This window comes from Manis pentadactyla, chromosome 9, assembly GCF_030020395.1.
Source record: "Manis pentadactyla isolate mManPen7 chromosome 9, mManPen7.hap1, whole genome shotgun sequence".
Lineage (NCBI taxonomy): Eukaryota > Metazoa > Chordata > Mammalia > Pholidota > Manidae > Manis > Manis pentadactyla.
The window spans coordinates 41,276,811-41,295,195 of record NC_080027.1 but is presented as its reverse complement, the minus strand read 5'-3'; the positions used below and the strand labels follow the sequence as shown (position 1 = coordinate 41,295,195).

At 43.2% G+C, this 18,385-nt stretch overlaps 1 protein-coding gene across 2 annotated transcripts in view; it reads right to left on the bottom strand.

The window, feature by feature from the left end:
- Positions 1–2,164: 2,164 nt before the first annotated feature.
- FCHSD2 (FCH and double SH3 domains 2) overlaps positions 2,165–18,385 on the bottom strand; it is a 359,006-nt gene continuing 342,785 nt past the window's right edge. For both annotated transcript variants that reach the window (XM_036888620.2, XM_036888618.2), the window contains exons 14-20: positions 16,256–16,387; positions 10,327–10,410; positions 10,029–10,206; positions 9,507–9,727; positions 8,393–8,522; positions 8,171–8,253; positions 2,165–6,214 (exon numbers count right to left, since the gene is read on the bottom strand). In XM_036888620.2, the coding sequence (XP_036744515.2) occupies positions 6,131–6,214; positions 8,171–8,253; positions 8,393–8,522; positions 9,507–9,727; positions 10,029–10,206; positions 10,327–10,410; positions 16,256–16,387 (912 nt within the window). In that variant the 3' untranslated portion in view covers positions 2,165–6,130. The remainder of the gene's footprint in view (positions 6,215–8,170; positions 8,254–8,392; positions 8,523–9,506; positions 9,728–10,028; positions 10,207–10,326; positions 10,411–16,255; positions 16,388–18,385) is intronic.

The window sequence follows — 18,385 nt, the reverse complement described above, 5'->3', positions numbered from 1 at the left end:
CTGCTGAGATTCATGGCTGGAAAGACTGATGCTCTCAGCAGCCACTGTTAGTGGGTGCTCGTGGCAGGCCCCACGCTCTGTGTTTTCCATGCAGTATCTTACCTGTTCCTCCCAACTACCTTGTGATGTCAATATCCCTGCCATGGATGAGAAAACTGACACTTAGGTTACATGAAGACACACAGCTGCCACAGCTGGATTGTGACGATTAAACCCTTTTTTTTTAAAAAAATAAAATGTCAGAGAACCTGGGTTCCCAATTAGGCAGGGCTGCAGGGCATAACCCCTGTACCCCAGTAGCCTGCCCCCGCTGCATCCACCACTGGGAGGGTGATTCTAGCTTCGTATCTAAACACAAAATCCCTCCCTGCATCTTCTTTTCCATTCTGGGTCTGGGGCACTTAGGCCTGAACCTGGAGGGTTAGTGTCCTCTGCAGTGAGGGACATGCAGAGCCATAGGAGTGAGGTGAACTTGAATGCTGAGAGGCTGTTACCAGCTACACCATTTGAGACAAGTACCTCAGGACTGCAGAGAAGACGGATAACCCAGAAAAGGTACTCAGGGAATGGTTTGACTTGACTCCTGGGACAGCAACCCCTCTGTTCCCCTTAAGCTGTCCCTTCTTCATGGAGCACATATGACAGCACACCCTTGGGGTGCGGCTGCCTTACCTCTGGGAGACACGCACGCCTTAGCTTACTTGGAGGGCATGCCAGAGACAGGCCAAGGAATTCCAGAGAATGATGGGTGTGAAGGAAGAGGCTGCTGGCTGGGAAGGCTGCACCTCTAGTTTTCGCCATCAGCCAAGAGCAGAATGCGCAGAGACAGAGCCCCCGCTGACAACCTCTTTAGGCTTTCAGTAAGTCGGTACTCACGTTTTCAGTACTCAGATGCTCAGGGGTGCCTATGTTGGGGCCCCTACATGTCAAAACTGAAATAGTTTTTGCCCTTGTGCACATGGAATGAGGCCCAGAGAGGGTCCCAGGCCTTATGCAGGGTCACACAGCAGAGCTGGGATAAGAACCCAGGCCTCTGATCCCTCTTTTCTAAAAATGACTCAGGTTCTGCAGTGAGGGGCTGGCCTGGGCTTTTGGAGGCCCAATTCTAGGCTCTGTTCCTGCTCCCAGTTGTCTTTGAGAGAGACCTTGGACAAACCAGTGTCTTCCAGAGGAAGGAGTTTCTCATTTGTGAGGCTCTCCTGCCCCACCACTCTTTCTTGGGGCTGTTCTGCAGGCATGAGTGCTGCCTCCTCCACCTGCCCTGCCCAATCTCAGGCCTTAGTGAGCCTGAGACCCTAAAGGGAGAAATGACAGAGCCCTTGTTCTGGGCTTCTACTGCTCCTTGGGGTTATCCTGTCCTGGGAGATGCACCTTGGCAGTCTGCTGTTCCAGAGTCTCCCCCATCAGATGTGAGCCTTTGGGTGACAGGGACAAGGTCTGGGTCATTTGTACCTCCAGTGCCCCAACTGTGGCCTGGGGGCAGTAGGTTTGCTGACCGGACAAATAGTGATTGAATAAAGGTGCTCTTGGTCCTTAAGATGTCCTCTGGAGGAATCCCCACAGCACCAGGTGTGGACCCATCTGGGATTCAGACACACCATATCTGAATACAGGCTCTTTCCTTTCCTTGGACAGATGGCCACCAGGCAGAAATATTTTCAGCTGATCTGTACATTGTTTGATCTTCCTGGATCTTAGGAAGTTTGTATTGTAAGGCCCAGAAAGGTGAAGGGAAGAGCCCAAGGTCACAGCTAACTGAGGTGGCCCAGGGACCTGAATACAAGACAGGGACCTGTATTCAATACAGGCTCTTTCCCCTGCCCGAACAGGAGCAAGTGGGTGACGAGAGTGAGGACACTTAGGTATTTAACACACGGTATGGAAGTGGTGTTGAGCCCCATTTTTGGTTCATTTCTGTAATGTTTCAAGATGATGTTCCAGAAAGATATTCCCAGACCAGAACTCTCAGAAACAGACATGTCAGAAGTACTGTATTTGCTTTTTTGGCTATTGGGACCAGGGGAAAATGGTCCAGGAACAAGATGCTCTTTGGCATCCACAGGCATCTTGGCAGATCAAGCAGTTATAGAGAGTCCTGGAGAGTCAAGGAAACTTCAAATGGTTGGGTCACGTAGGATTTCAGGACAAATGACAATTCTCCCCCTTCTAAACTAAAATTTCTGTAACTTGGTTGTATTTTTGCCATGAAAAACAACTTTGTAATGAACAAAATAAATACAGATTCAGAGCAGCCTCACTTTGTCCTAAGGCCGCTCAGAGAGGGCCAGGCAGCAGTTGGCCCTGCAACTAGAGTCTGTGGCTGGGTAGCGAGCAGTGTGCTGTTTGTGTATGATCACAACCTAGAGGATGCTTTGCATTGTCACAGCAGAGTCCTAGGGGCTTGGGTTTTCTTTTCAGTTTCTGGCCATCCTGATAAGTCTGTGTATTATTAAGTCTGTTTCCAAATATTGTGACCTTTTTTATGTGATGTCTTCATTCTGTGTCTAGAAACGGAACTTGTCTATAAAATAAGAATTGGATAATCCCTAGGGAATCATCTCATTGCACTCCTTTTAAAGCTGGAGATGCAGCAGCCCAGAAGGAAAGTTTGTCCCATAAAGCAGTGGCCAGGTGTGATTTCTTCCCTCTGGAGCCTCTGGCTTGTAGACGTGGGCTGGGGTGCATGGTCAGAGAGGAAAGGGACGCAGGTGGTGTGCTGTGACTGGCTTGACTGCATTATGGGTAGTTCCTGTGACGAAGGTGGTCAAATCTTAGCTGTGACACTGGGTTGGGCAATTAGCTTAGCTCTGTCCTCTGGTCACAAACTGAGCCTCCAATACCAACAGTAGTGTCAGATGGGAGTTTTCATTAGCAGGGGAAGGCAGGAGATGGAAAAGCTACTTAACGTGCACTGACAGCCTTTCCTGTATTTATGGTACAATAAAGCACTTTCACACACACATGCTTTCCTTGTGTCTCATACAACCTTGTGTTACTGTGAGGCTGGATGAGTAGCAAGGACCCCAGTTCTGAGAGGAAGGCCACCAAAGGTGGGAGAGGTGAGGGTGAGAACCATTTTGTCTACCCTGTGCTGCACACCTGGATGGTCTTCTTGGATCCACAGCTATCAAGTGGGAGCCAGGATTTAGCTCAGACCTTCTGACACCACAGTCCCATGTTGTCTCCTGTGGTGTTCATGGGAGTTTCAATGGATACAATCAAAATTTCGGAGGCCAATTTGGCAAAATCTAATAATATTAAATAACAAAAAAAAAATTGAAAAAATAAAAATTTTGACTAACAAATTATGTATTTAGGTATTCACTCAATATTTTTACTGGAACAAATTTATAAAGAATTATGTACAAGATGTTAATTTTACTTCCTAATAGCTAATGGATACAACCTAACCATCCATCACTACAAGAATGCTTAAATTAGGATATATCCAAACAATGGAGTCAAATGCAGCCATCCAAAAGAATGAAGTAAACTTAAATGTACTATATAATCTTACATAAAAGGCAATAGATAAAAGCTTATATAAAAAGGCAGCATGTGCACCTATGAGTCTTATGCACACAAAATGTCTGGAAGAATACATACTGCACGTGGCCAGCTCTGGAATAGGAGAGTGGTGGGGCCCCTCCCCACACAGGCTGAGCTGGGCTGGCAGCCAGAGGGACTCAGCCTTTAACCGGGATCCTTTACCCATTCCCCACACCAATAAAATTTCCTTCACTTGATTCATTATTCCTCAAGGTAGAGGTTTAGGAATGGGCAGAGGGGTCCAGAATGCCCACTTTGTAGAAGCCTGAGGCCCCACCCTTACAAAGGGTGTCAGTGACCCTCCTTGTCCCCCGAGAGCCCCCTGTATGCTGTCCAAACCCCCTTCCAGCCACATCACATAGTACTGTCCTCACATGTGTACCTGTCCTTTCTCTTCCCACTGGTAAAACACCTTATTTACTTCTCTAGCATCCAGACTATTCCCCGGGCAGGTGGGGGGGCATCAGGGACTGACTATCTTATGGATTGATTAAAATGTACTTCCCCTATGTGTTGTTGGGTTCAAAGGAGGGCCCAGGAGTGTCTTTTAAGAAGCTCAATTTGGAATAGTCTGCTTACTCAAATCTTTTTATAAGGAAACTTAGAAAACTTAATTCCATTTTTTTATTATTCAACATTTTATACATAATAAATACAAACTTTTTACAGCCACTCTAAAGGAAGCACATCCGCACAGAGGCACCCCTCCGAGCCTGGCCCTGTGCACTGTGGCGCTGGGTTACACGTCCTGGAGGGAGAGGTTCTTCTTAAAAAGGAGGCATATTTTTACAACTTTGTTTTTTTAAAATAAAATTAGCAGCTCTTCCAAAAGATATTTTAAAATACAACAAAAAACTTCAAATAACCCTCTGAGAATGTGGAAAATCCAGATTCAAGGACAATTTGGCTAACTAAGGAGAGAATACAAGATTGGGTGGTGATAACTGCCTGGTTTAAGCACTTCAAAGATTTTTAAAGTGCTTTTTTTTTTTTTTAATGTGCCAGCAAACTTTCAAATCTTAAAAAACCACGCTTTTCTTTTTTAAACTTAAGAATAAGTTTGATAAACACAAAAAGACCTCAAATAGATCAACAGGTTAAGAAATGCAAAAAACATAAACAAAAAACCCCCAAGTTACGGAGAAGATTCATCAGTGGGTATTGTCATGAAGTGATCAATTTCTAACCAAAAATTTCTTCAGCTAAGACCTTACTTTTGGTAAAAAATCCCATGGGGACATGTGGCAAGCATTTCAAGTTTTTAAATATTTTTTAGGACGGATGGAGTTTTCAAAGCATAATATAACTTTCAGATTAAATTCTGCAAATTTGATTTCTTAAAAAGAAAAAAAAGCAACTGGCAAATACCCTTAGTCCCTAGGTAAGGCATTCTCTATTTTCCACAGGAGGTGGCAAGTGCAACTCCCGGCTCTCCCTGGGCCTGAAGAACTTGTCTTTTCCTCCTCATTTTGCACTTGTGCAGGGCGTGCAATCGTTTAGTCCTTTTTTATAGGAAGCCAGTTTCCTCCATGAGCCACAGGTTCTTCCTCCCAAGGAAACATCAAGTTGGTGGGACCTAGGAAGCTGCATTTTCTGTGGGGGCGGCTGGCTGCTGGTCTGGACCAGCCAGTCTGGCTGACTGGGCCAGTGCACTGCCTTGGGAATAAAGTAATTCCAGGGACCTTGCTAGTAGAGAAGCTCAAGAAGGCAGGTATGTGTTGCCAATTGATCTAGACATTCAGATTCTAAGGATACTGGTCAGAAGAGTATATGCTGCAAAAATTAAGATGAAAATACCCAAATATAAAAAGAACATTAAATTGGCTCATTTCAGATCTGGAAGCTCCATTTCTGATTCAGCCACAGCCTCCTTTCCATTAGTCTATGTGATGGACAAGATTTGGCTACTAGTTCAGCCCCTCCATTTTAGCTCCACTAATACTAAATGAATGGCATAAATATTAATACAAAGGACACCGTTATTTTTTAAATCCGTTAGTTGTGGAAGAGATGTGTATTAATGTAACTGGCGTAAAACTCAGGGCAGTCCTTTTTTCCAATCAGGTTTCACTTTCTCAGTCTGGGGACTAACAGTGGGGAGGAGCCAGCCTCTCCTGAAGTCCCTCCTTCTCTTCCTTATGTAGCCAGTGATCTGATTAAATTCAACCAGACAAGCAAAAGCCACTTGAAGAAAGATGAGTATCTCTGCCACATCCCGTGTCCACAGTAATATACTGTACGAGTGCACGTGATCGGTATCTCTGGGACTGTGCCCTGAAAGAGGCCTGGTCTTGAATCTCGTATAAAAATGGACCACTGGTAGACATGAGGGTGCCCCCCTCTGCTTCTAGGGCCCACTAGGATTTGTGCTATGGTAGGAGAGATGACATAGAAAATGACAACAAAAAAAGGTACAAAATATTCAAAACGTGGGAGGAGTCCACCAGGCTACCCAGTCACATATAATCTTCCTTGTTTTGCTCTGTTCAAGAGTCATCATGCAAAGGTGCCTAAAAAACAAGCCTGGCCAAACTCCAAGCCTGGCCTTGATTGTAGCAGTAATGGATGGGCTAACCCATCATCACACCAGTGTGATTTCCACATCCTCGATCTTCTCTGCTGGCCTTCGGTGGTTCTGCGTAGGTGGAGGGGGAGCTGCCCGGACCTGAGAATGAAACAAGACACGGATGGTTAGTCAACTTCCTAATTCAGTGCCTGGAGCAACTAGTCATTTACCCAAGCATGTATGCATCCCAGGGATCTCAGAAATGCTCTCAGCATGTGCTTTCCACCTAATCTTCACTGTTTTCCACACTGAGAAGGAGTTACTGTTCAGGGTGAAATGTGAAGTCTACAAATCAGGTTTTCGGCCACACTGAAACTCTCAGAGGCACAAGAGTCACTGTGGTCCTAAAAGCTTGTCCAAAGCAAAGGCCTGGGGTTGGAAGCAAGAGAAAGCAATGCTTGGAGACCTGAAGCATGTCTTGGAAGGAGATAAGTCATAAGAGAGAAGACTAGAAAGTAGGCTGGGATTAAGTTATGAAGCCATGTTAAGAAATCTGAGCTTAACTGTAGGCAAAGAAGAGTCTTCGATATACTAAATAGCAGTAGTAGATGTGTGAAAAGATGACTCAGGTAACAGGAGAAAAGAATGGAGGTGGGCAAGAGTATAGGTAAGAAGATCATTTAGGAGGCCCTTGTAGCCATCTGAATGAGAGCTGACACTACCCTGAACGAGGGCACTGGCAGTGCAGTAGCAGAGAGGTGGGAAGATTTGACAGCTGTCTCCGAGGTGAACCTGGCAGGTTTGGTCATGTGGGAGGCAGGGCCTGGGACTTATGAAGAGTGACACCAAAGCACTAGTAGGATGGGGGCTCCACTCACCAAGACAAGAAATATGGGAGGAGAATGGCTGGGAGGGAGGACAGTCAACTCATTTTGCTGAGTTTTGGGGGTTTGGTACATATACACTGAGATGCCCAAAAGTCTGAGTTTAGGGAAGAGATTGGATTGGTAGTTATAAATCTTGAAGTTGTCAGTAAATAAAAGGTTATCAGAGCCATGAGATTGCACAGGGAGAGTGTTTAATGACTGAAGAGAAGCGGCCCCAGACAGAACTCCGAGAAGCATCAGCAGAGATGGAGAGAGGCTGAGGAGCCTGCAAAGGTCAATGAAAAGGAAGGGCCAGAGAGGCAGAAAGCAAACCAGGGACGAGGATGGAACAAATTGGCCCACTTCTCTCTATTCCCACTCTTACCCACCAGTCCATGCTACAGCCCCCTCTTACTTGGACCACTGCTCCAGCTTCATAATGGCTCCCTATGTTCTGTCACTTTCCATTCATTCTCAACTTAGCTGTTATAGCAATGTTTTTAAAATGCAGAGCCAGTCATATCACTGCACTGCTTACAACCTTGCAGCTGCTTCCTATTACATTTACGATAAAGAACCAAGTCAGTAAAAAGGCACTCAATGCACATATGAATGAATGAAGCCAAAGGTAGTGAGTGGCTGAAGGAATGGTGTCAAATGCTGATAAGGGGGTCAAGGAAAATAAAGTTGCAAGTGTGCACTGGATTATCATGGGAAAGTTCTGACCATGGAAGAGCTGTTTCACAGTGAGGTGGTGGGGTGCAGCTGGCAGTGGAGTTAGGGGTGAGGAGAGGTGATTATTTGTAAGAATAGATTCTCCTTGAGAACAGAAGCTCTCAAAACTCAAAAGAGCATGACGTGTATCTTATTATTTCATCTCTGTGTCCCTCAAAGAGGCAAATGTAAGTCTGGAACACTATGTCAATGAATGCTTGCTGAAGACAGCGCTCTGCCTCACAGTCAGACTGCCTGGTGCTCAGAGCCTGCTGTAAGCGAGGTGTGCTCTCACAGATGTCATCTGGGGCACTCACCATGGCTCAGTGAGAACAGCACCAGCACAGCCTAGACCTTCCAAAATGTGTTCATTTTTATAGCCTTCCTTCTCAAGTGCTTTTTTATTTTTCCAAACCCATCTCACCCCTGCATGGGGGAATTCATAGCAACACAGGGGCCATGGGAAAACATTACTTTCTAACCTCCACTTTGGAAGAACTGTGTATTCTGTAACCCCACCAGATAACAGACTTACGGGTCGCAGTTTGCCATATGAGGTCTCAGGAGTGTGCCTTGGTGCCTGTGAGAATCCTGGCGATTCAGCATGGAAGCTGTTTTCTATGGAAGGGAACCAAGAAACTCATTTTATTTGTGCTGCTGAGCAACAAAAATGCTAATGCAGAACTTTGTCCTTCAGGTGAACATGTGGATTTCTGAATGAAAATGTATTTAGATCCATGCTCTAGAGAAGCCTTACCATTTGCTGAAGGCGAGCGGGGGAAGTACTGGGAGCTCCTCTTATCTGGGCTGGGGTACGGGCTGCTGGGAGGCTGGTCATACAGCGGCAGTGGAGGCAGCGGGCCAGGCGGCTTGGGCGAAGGAGAGATCTGCAGAGGGAGGAGAGGTTACCAAGTGCCCCCCTCTGCACAGAGAGATGGCTGGCTTCTCACACTACAGCAAACTGCTTTTCTCTGGCGTCAAGTTATGATGATTAACACTTTCTTTGTCAGCCTCATTATAAGCACATTAGAGCCTGAAATAATCACCCTAAACCCCAGTTTTGTGTTGCATTTAACTTTTTACTATCACAGATCTCATACTATACTACTGATTTTAGTTTATCTTAAACAGTTATCAATTCAAAGCATTATCTAGTGTTCTACTGAAAACATACCAAATTAGTCAATTCAGTAAATTCAGTGAAGAAAAAGAGACACGTTATATTGTTTTTTTTGTAAAATAAAACAATTGGCTGAGTTCCTGACTTCCCCAGGTTTTGTAAATGTCAGACTAAGTGGCCACAAACAAGATGGGCAGACATGTTCCTTAAGGTCCTGGACCTGGGGCACTGCTGTGACAGATCTGAATCAGGCCCTTTCTGGAAAGGTGAGCTTAGCTGTGATGAGTGAAGTCTAGGGCCACATGAGTATATTGTGGCTCTGCCACTCACTGAGTTCTTTGAGATGGCCTGGCAGGACCTGGGCTGGCCAGGAATGCTCTCACAGTGAGGGAGAGGAAGAACAACCTAATATTTTTACTATATAAACTAGCCACAGAGACAACACATTCCCTTCTCTGGTTTGTTTCTTTCTACCAAACCATTCATTTGTATGTTACATACAATTGAGCATTGCAGTTAAGCCATTCAGAGAACAGTATGTGGGAGAAAGGAGGTGTAATACTGCCATTCCATGAGAGTCTGACTGCTGAGTCTCTGCTTTCCCAAATCTAGTTTTGCAGAAACCTGGTAACGAGGACTGGAGTAGAGAGGATGGGTCCGAGACTATAGCCCAGTCTTGCATGGGCCAACAACTCTTGGGAGTCACTTTCTTTTAACACCTTTTAATTCAGTTTTCTTCCCTCTCACATACCTGAATCTCTCTCATCCATGGAGTGTCACCATTTTCTGAGGCTGACAGTTCTTCCACTAGCACCGATGGGAAAACCCCAATCCGCCCATTGAATTCCCCTTCCCAGAAGCCATCATCATCCTGGTTTTCTTTGTTCAAGATTCGGATGATTGCTCCCTCAGGAAAAGATAATTCATCATCTGTCTGGCCCTCGTAGTCATAAAGTGCTTTTACAAAACAGACTAGGTAGAAAGACAGAGAAAAACGTAGTAAGAACACTGACAGCCAGGCTACTTTTGCAACCACCCCTCTGCTCATGTGACAACTACCAGACTGTCATACAGAATAAGAGTAAAGCAGTAATTGTTTTACTCACTGAAGATCACCTTTAGGATTCTACTGTATAGAGTAAATGTGACCAAATAAAGGAAAATATAGAATAGGAATAAAGTTGTGCTTTCTAACCTACTGAAGGCTGACTCTAGGGTAATAGAGTTCAGGCCAAATGTGACTAAATAAAGGGTGCCTTGTTTCAGTCTTTACCACTGGCATCTCCGTTGAGGCTGCCTGAAACAAGTTCGGCCTCCGTGGAATTGCTGGATGTGTGTGACCGACTGTCCAAAGCAGCCAAGGACTGCAGCATACTCAGCAGACTGTTGGAGGTGGGGAACTGTAGGTACTTCTCTGGCACGTAACCCACTTGGCCAACTTTATTTCGAGCCTGAGTAAAAGATATGCAACAAAAAAGGTTTGCACACACAATCTGGACAGGTCATAACAAGAACCAAAACAAACTCCTAAAAATGTCACAAGAAGGGGCGATATGAGCAAAGGAATATACCTTCACCCAGTCTTCCATATCTCCATCTTCAATCACTTCTAACACCTCATGTTCCTCAATGGTCAACTCATCTGGTTGAGAAGCCTGCAATGTAGGATGGTCATGGACAAAATTAAAAAGGTTAGATAAAGGGCAGATGTGAGCTGATCATAACAAAAACTGGGGAATCAAAATACTGAAATGATTTTGAAAAATGTATTGAACATAAAAATTTAAGTGTTGTAAAATTATCATAATGAGATGAAGTTTTACTTTAAAAAACTGAACAAAATAAAGCCACAACAAAAACTGGAGAAACGGAATCCTCAAGAGGTAATAAGTACAGTGAACACAGCACTCTGCTGGAAAGAGTGGACTGGGGCTCCAGCTCCAGCTTATGTACTTATTGGTAAGTTATTCAACTTCTTGATGCCTCCATTTCTTCAAAATGACAATCCTGCCATTCTGGGGAGGATGGGGGAGGCAATGTGGGATGAATAAGCACAGAACCATGCTGATCTGGGCAGCACAGGCAAAGGAGAAAGCACCGAGTCAGAACTGCACCAGAGGGCTACAATGGAGGTGCATGCTGTGGGAAGGCAAAGGACTATGCACATGGAGTGGATGACAGCTTCCGAAGCACCTAGAACTGATCTGGAATCACTGTCAAACAGCGCCCAAGAGAAGAAAGGAAATGTAGGAAAGTAAATGATTGAGATCAAAGTTTGGATTTATTGTGCTCCAACTTAACTGCGGAGACAGGGCTGATCCCTGTGGGTGCTCCTGCACAAGCAGCTAACTGTGATGGTTTTATTACCCCTGACAGCAGGAGTCCACTAGCACCGGCCCTGGAGACTGTGGAATCTGAGAGCACTCTCAGGGGCTCTGCAGAGGGGTTGGAGGGAGACTATGTGGCATTGTTGCCTAGAGAGACCTGCCTGTCACATGTAACAGGGAGGGGCCTGCTGGCATCTTCTCACTCTCTCTAGTGAACAGTCTTACACGCTTTCCCCAAGGACCAAGATCAGTTTAAACTACCACTTAAGACCATACAGTTTTTCAAATCTCACAGTCTCAAAGTGTAAAATATCTCCAAGTTACACCAGGGAAAATAAGGCAAGAAAATGGGTCACTTTCCGCGACTCATTTACCATTTCATGTGCTTCATAATATCTCACCAAACCCAGACTCTGGACATTACCACGGCTGCAGAGATGGAAAAAACAGTATTGAAAATGGCTGACCATTCACAGAAATACTCCAGGGCCATTAGTTAAAGCAAATTAACTCTGATTCAAAACATGAGGGAAAAAAGCTCACTGATTTTTGGTAGTTTTTCCAGTGGAATTTCTTTGCTAATTTGAAGCTACACCACCCTATGAATATACTGCAACAGGCATTATATAACAAAGATGTTTTTCCTAACTCCATGGCAAGACTTAACTAGTATCAACACAACAAGACTTCAATCAGTGAGAGCAAAGCAGGAGGGATAAGAACAGCTTTCAGTATATTGCTGCCCTACAGAAAAGTCCTGGAGGTCCATGCAAGTTGCTCAGCATCATTTCATAAGCAGACGCTAGCTTGATCATACCATTCTCCCACCTGACAAGGTCAAGTCCTCTGCATGGCATGGAAGACTATGGTACCTACATGAATTTGGTCCCCGTGGTCTCTTTATTCTTTGGCTACAGCACACTATTCCCTATTCTCTGAACCCACCCTGTTCTTCCTTGCTTCTATACTTTACCAGGCTGTTCTTTCTTTCCAGCAGGTCCTGCTCCCTCTTTTCCATCTGGTGAATGGGTTTACATTACTGTGGGTTCAAGTAATTAGTGTTTCTAAGGGCAAGTGGCCACAAGACATCTCTGAACCTCAGTTTTTTTTCTATTCCTATTAGAATGTGAAAATTCTCTGCACGGGCAGAGAATTTTGCCTGTTTTGATCAGTGCTGTATCCCTGAGCCTAGAAAGGAGGACAGGTGGTACATGAAAAGTGCTCAATTAACATTTGCTGAATTAATGGGTTAGCTGATAATATCTTCCTTATCGGGTTATTGAAGGGATTAGGGAAAAAAAATACCAGGCACACAGTACTTCATAAATGGTAGCTTTTATTATTACTCATGACTTGAAGCCCAGCTCATATGTTCTCCAAGGCCACCCCAATGAGCTGCTTGCTTCTTCCTCCGTTTGTTCTTACCAGGCTTTGTGCATCCCTCCGACAGTGACCACATGGCACTCTATTTAGTTGTCTGCTCTTGTGGGCTTTCTACTAGAATGACTTTTTAAAGGCAGGGAATGTATTTCTTCTAACTTACCCCAACTAGAGACAGCACGTGGTCAGTAAATAGTTATTCAATAAACAAGTGGTCTCACACTGCTTCCTGAAGTCCTAATATCCAGCAACAGCCAGAACTCTAGAAGGAGCCATGGCCTCCATTCCCACCACTCTAAATTTCCTGTTTTCTTTTAAAACAATATGCTTTTTCCTGATTATAAAAGTATTACATGTTCATTGTAGGAAGGCTGGGAATATACATAACTGAGATCTTAAAGTGCATGCAATTTGGTATTTTACTTTTTTGACATAACATAGCATTTCTTCTTTTAAAAAATTCTCACTAGTGTAATTTTCAATTATTTTCATAATATTTTATGTTTTGTTATATTGATGTAATTATGGTTAATTAAATATTCCCTTACTGGACTGTCAACTTTGAGCTATTACAAAGTAGTACTATGATGAAAGGACATTTTTTTTTTTTTGAAAATTAAAACTTTTATTTTTTACTTTGCAATTATGTAAGTGCTAATACATTAATACAGTTTATAAAAGCCAACTGGAAATAGGAGGGAAAGGACATTTTTGTATCCAAAATTTTCTTCTATATTTTGTGTTATTTCCTTAAGATGTATGTTAGTAGAATTAAAAGTTGACATTTTTGAGGCGTTTGAATTTAATCCTTAAATATAGCTTTTCTTTGTTCTCATCAGACTAATCCAGGCCTTCTTTGCTGGTCTGGACCATAGGAATCACTAGGAGGCTTATAGTTAGTCTCTTTCTATACAAATCTATATTCTATAATGTTACAACCAGGGTTACCTTCTTAAAAGCCCAGTCTGATTTTAGAACACTCAATGGCTGCTCCCAGCCAGGATAAAAGCCAAATTCTGGTCAGATATACAAGGCCCTTTACCGTCTGACAGCAAGCAGCTTTACTTCAGCGGCTCTCTTCCCCACACTTGAGGCTCACACGCCACTGCACTGAACATTTCCTGAGCACGTCACACTCTCATCAACCGTGTCTCTGCATCTGCGGTTCTCCTTGCTTAGAAAGCTCTCTCCCTTCCTTACCTTTTCACTATACCTAGAAAGATCCTATTCATGACCCAGTTTAAATGCCACCTCATCTGTATAATTTCTCCCAAATATCACGGAAAGAATCAGCAGTCTTACCTCTACTATAAATGTTTCCACACAGTCTATTTTTCAGTTTATTATTTACTCTCTCTAGACTAGGGGTCAGGAATTGTGTCACATCCATTTTTGCATTCTTAAAATTTATCACATATTGGGCACTCAATAAATGTTCAGTGATTAACTGATAATAGAGTTCTATAGTCTATAATAGGGACAGGTCTGGGATAAGCCAATAGAGGGAATTCTGGATGATGTGTGCTGTTCATAATCACTCAGACACTTAGGACCCTCTCTATTTAAGGATCTTAAATTTGTTTTAATTGAAATGTAATTGATATATTGGCTTCAGGTGTATAAGTGATTTGACAATTACTAAATGCTCACAATAAATATAGTTACCATCGGCCAACATATAAAGATATTAATTATATTATTATGGGCAATACTCACTATGCTATACTTTCAACCCTGTAACTAATTTATTTTATAATTGGAATCGTGGACCTCTTTATACCCTTTAGGTCTTTCACCTATTCCCTCATCCCTGTCTCCTATGGCAACCACCAGTCTATTGCCTGTGTTTATGAGTCTATTCCTGTTTTGTTAGTTTGTTTTGTATTTTAGATTGCACTTATAAATGAAATAATATGGTATTTGTCTTTCTCTGTCTGACTTATTTCACTTAGCATAAAACCCTCTATAAGGACCTTATATTTTGATTCTGGAACTTCAAAGTAAATACAGTACTAAAAAGGGAGCAATGGGAAAGAAACATTCCCAACCCTAGATTTATAATACTTGATAACACAAGCATCTCAGAAGATGACTTAAAATTTTCAAAGGATTATCAAAATATCTTATACCAAAAAAAAAACCCCAATCCTTCTGGAAAAGAGGAAATATTACTAATTTAAATATATAATGAAAATTATGTTAAATTAAAAACTCTGGAAATCACTGATTTTGAGGAGCAAATACTGCAAATTTTTGGCTTTCCAGGGATGGTGATGTGAAAGAGATTGTTCCATGTATGACTGTTGAAGATTCCTTCCATACCCTTCCTCTATTGCTCCTTAAGCACTAGGTCTCCATCAGCATGGAGGTCAGAGGAGGATTTATTTGTTCATGCCTTCCTTACATCGTTCATTTATTCATTCTACAATCATTTACTGAGGACCTACTGTGTGCCAGACATTGTCCTGGGTGCTGAAGACATATAGATAAGGTACACAGACAAGGTTTCTGCCTTCATGGACCTTTAGTGTGGAGTCAGACAAAAGAAATATGAAAGCAAGATTAAGTTTGGTTGGTGATGAGTGCTATACAGTAAATAAAGAGGGCAAAAGGGCAATGGGATATGAGCAGTGACTAAGAAGTTCGTTATATATTTGGGGGGGTTAGGGGAAACCTGAGGAGGCACTATTTGAGCTAAGCCTCAATGAAGAGCAGTAGGCAGCCAACCAAGATTTGGGAAAAGATGTTTCTAGGTAGAGGGGACACGAAATGCAAAGTTATTAAGTCAGGAGGGAGGATGGTGCTTTCGAAGATTAAAAGGCAGCCACGTGGCTAACGTGTACTGAGTGGTTCGGGGACAGGAATGCTCTGACGTGAAGCTAGGGAGACTGGCAGGGGACAGATCAACATGAACACTAGATACTAGTGAAGAGTTTGCTTTTCTACATGTGATGGAAGCTTATAAAAGGTTATAGGCAGAGGAATAAAATAATCTTTATGTGTTAAAGATAATTCTAGCTGCAGAGTGGACAAATGGACTCTTGGGAAGCAAGTATGAAGAAGGGATACCAAATTAGTCTCTTTTCTTTCACTGTAATCAAAGCAATGGCCTAGACCAAGATGGTGAGAAGTGAATGGATTCAGAATGTGTTTTGGAGGTGGACTATTTCAATTGGGCTGCCTGATGGACTGGATGAGGGGAGTGAGCAAAAGAGAGGAACGGGGAAACTGAAACTCAATTTACTTTGTATAAGCAAAAAGTTAATGTGACAAGCTGGGCAGGGGTGAGAAAAATTAAGAATTATTACAACAAATCAGGTTTAGAAATTCTGGCACCTATTTATCCTGGTCCCTCCTTAACATGGAAACAAGAAGTGGCTATATTAAGACCAGGCAAGGTAAAGTTTAATATAACTGCTTTGTAAAAGAGTTTTCTTTTAATATCAATTTTGAGGATTATCTTAATGGAGGGTCTTGGGCCAAGCATGCAATTGATAGTAAGGATGAGTACTATTTACAAAAAGTCTTACAATATTATTCCCATAATACAGATGAGAAAACTGAGTCTCACAGAGATTAAGGGACTAGTGTAGTCAAGTAAGTGGTAGATAAGATTTTAACTCAGGCACTCTGATGTCACAGCTAGTCTTTACATTATGTTAAGTTGCTTTTACTATAAATTGAACACCGGTTTTATGTTAAGCACAGTAGGAGAGGCTGAGTAGATACAGCTACATGTATTTTCAGAGTTGTTATAATTTACTATGAGCAATGTGTTTAGAGAAATACAAACCTTGTAGGAATAAACAACTTTGCAGGTGAGTGGATAATTTCGTAATGTGCCGGAAGGGCTGGAACTGCTGTCATCAAAAACATCCATGTTGTCTTCAAACTCTTCTCCTTCTTTTTCTGTATCTGCATTAAGCTAGGAAAAATTAGAAGCCATTGGCTAGCTTGCTTACTTCAAGAAAATGACTGAAAGTAGGGAAAAACACTGAAAACCTGCTTGTTTCAAAATATTAATTTACTTATTTGACTGCATGTAGAAATAAGTATCTGTTCTCACTTGCATTTTTCATGTTATGAAAGGACAAAGATGTTTTTTCCTTTTAAGATCAAGAATAACATGCCTTTCAAATATCTAAAAACTATTTAGTATCCTTTCACTTTTAACTACTAAACACTGATTAATAAAGGCCTCTTGCCATTTTAAACTGTTCATATTGGGAAACATTAAAAGAAATTTCTAAATGCTACCAAGGATGTGGAGAAACAGGCTTTCATCTATGGTTTGTAAAAATGTAAACTGAAAGAGAACCAAGATGGCGGTGTGAGTAGAGCAGCGGAAATCTCCTCCCAAAACCATATATATTTTTGAAAATACAACAAATACAACTAATCCTAAAAGAGAGACCAGAAGACACAGGACAACAGCCAGACTACATCCACACCTGCGAGAACCCAGCGCCTTGCAAAGGGGGTAAGATACAAGCTGCGGCCTGGCGGGACCCAAGCGCCCCTCACCCCAGCTCTGGGCAGGAGGAGAGGAGTCAGAGCAGGGAGGGAGAGGGAGCCCAGGACTGCTAAACACCCAGCCCCAGCCATCCGCACCAGAGCACAGACACACAGTGGGTGCGTGGAGTGCTGGAAACTAGGGAAACAGGACAGTAAGACCTGTGAGTGGGTCCCCGCAGCCGGCGCACCCGGGACAAAGAAAAACGAGTGCTTCTTGAAAGTCTTAAAGGGACAGGGACACCACAGCTGGACGGAAGTGCCCCAGGACACTTAGCCCAGCAACTGGGAATCACGGGGAACTCTGGGCACCCGAACCCCTGCAGTGCAGCATGGAGGCCCCTCACCACGATAAACAGCCTCCCGCCTGTTCCCCCTCCGATGCGGCTCTGTCATATTGGAGCAGCAGCCTGAGGCAGCCACACCAACAGCAACTGCAGCGTTAAACTCCATAGCGGCCGGGCAAGATCAGAAGCCCTGTCTGCACGCAGCTGCCCAGCACAAGCTGCTAGAGGCTGCTGTTCTCCCAGGAGAGGAAGGCCACAAACTGGCAAGAAGGGACTTTCTCTTACCCAACACATGTGCCAGCTCCCCACAAATAAATCTATTGCCATGAAAAGGCAGAAGAAATTGATACAGACCAAGATCACAGAGGCAACCCTGAGAAGGAGATAGACCTAACCAGTCTTCCTGAAACAGAATTAAAAATAAAGCTCATAACCATGATGATGGAGCTGCAGAGAAATATGCAAGAGCTAAGGGATGATGTCCAGAAGGACATTACAGAAATGAAACAATCTCTGGAAGGATTTATAAACAGAATGGATAAGATGCAAGAGGCCACTGATGGAATAGAAACCAGAGAACAGGAACGCATAGAAGCTGACACACAGAGAGATAAAAGGATCTCCAGGAATGAAACAATACTGAGAACTGTGCGACCAATCCAAAAGGAACAATATCCGCATCATAGGGGCACCAGAAGAAGAGAGAGAGAAAGGGATAGAAAGAGTATTTGAAGAAATAATTGCTGAAAACTTCCCCAAACTGGGGGAGGAAATAATCGATCAGACCATGGAAGTGTACAGAACTCCCAACAGAAAGGACCCAAGGAAGACAACACCAAGACACATAATAATTAAAATGGCAAAGATCAAGGACAAGGACAGAGTGTTAAAGGCAGCTAGAGAGAGGAAAAAGGTCACCTACAAAGGAAAATCCATCAGGCTATCATCAGACTTCTAAACAGAAACCTTACAGGCCAGAAGAGAATGGCATGATATATTTAATGCAATGAAAGAGAAGGGCCTTGAACCAAGGATACTGTATCCAGCACAACTATCATTTAGATATGAAGGAGGGATTAAACAATTCCCAGGGAGGGGCGGAAGATGGCGGCGTGAGTAGAGCA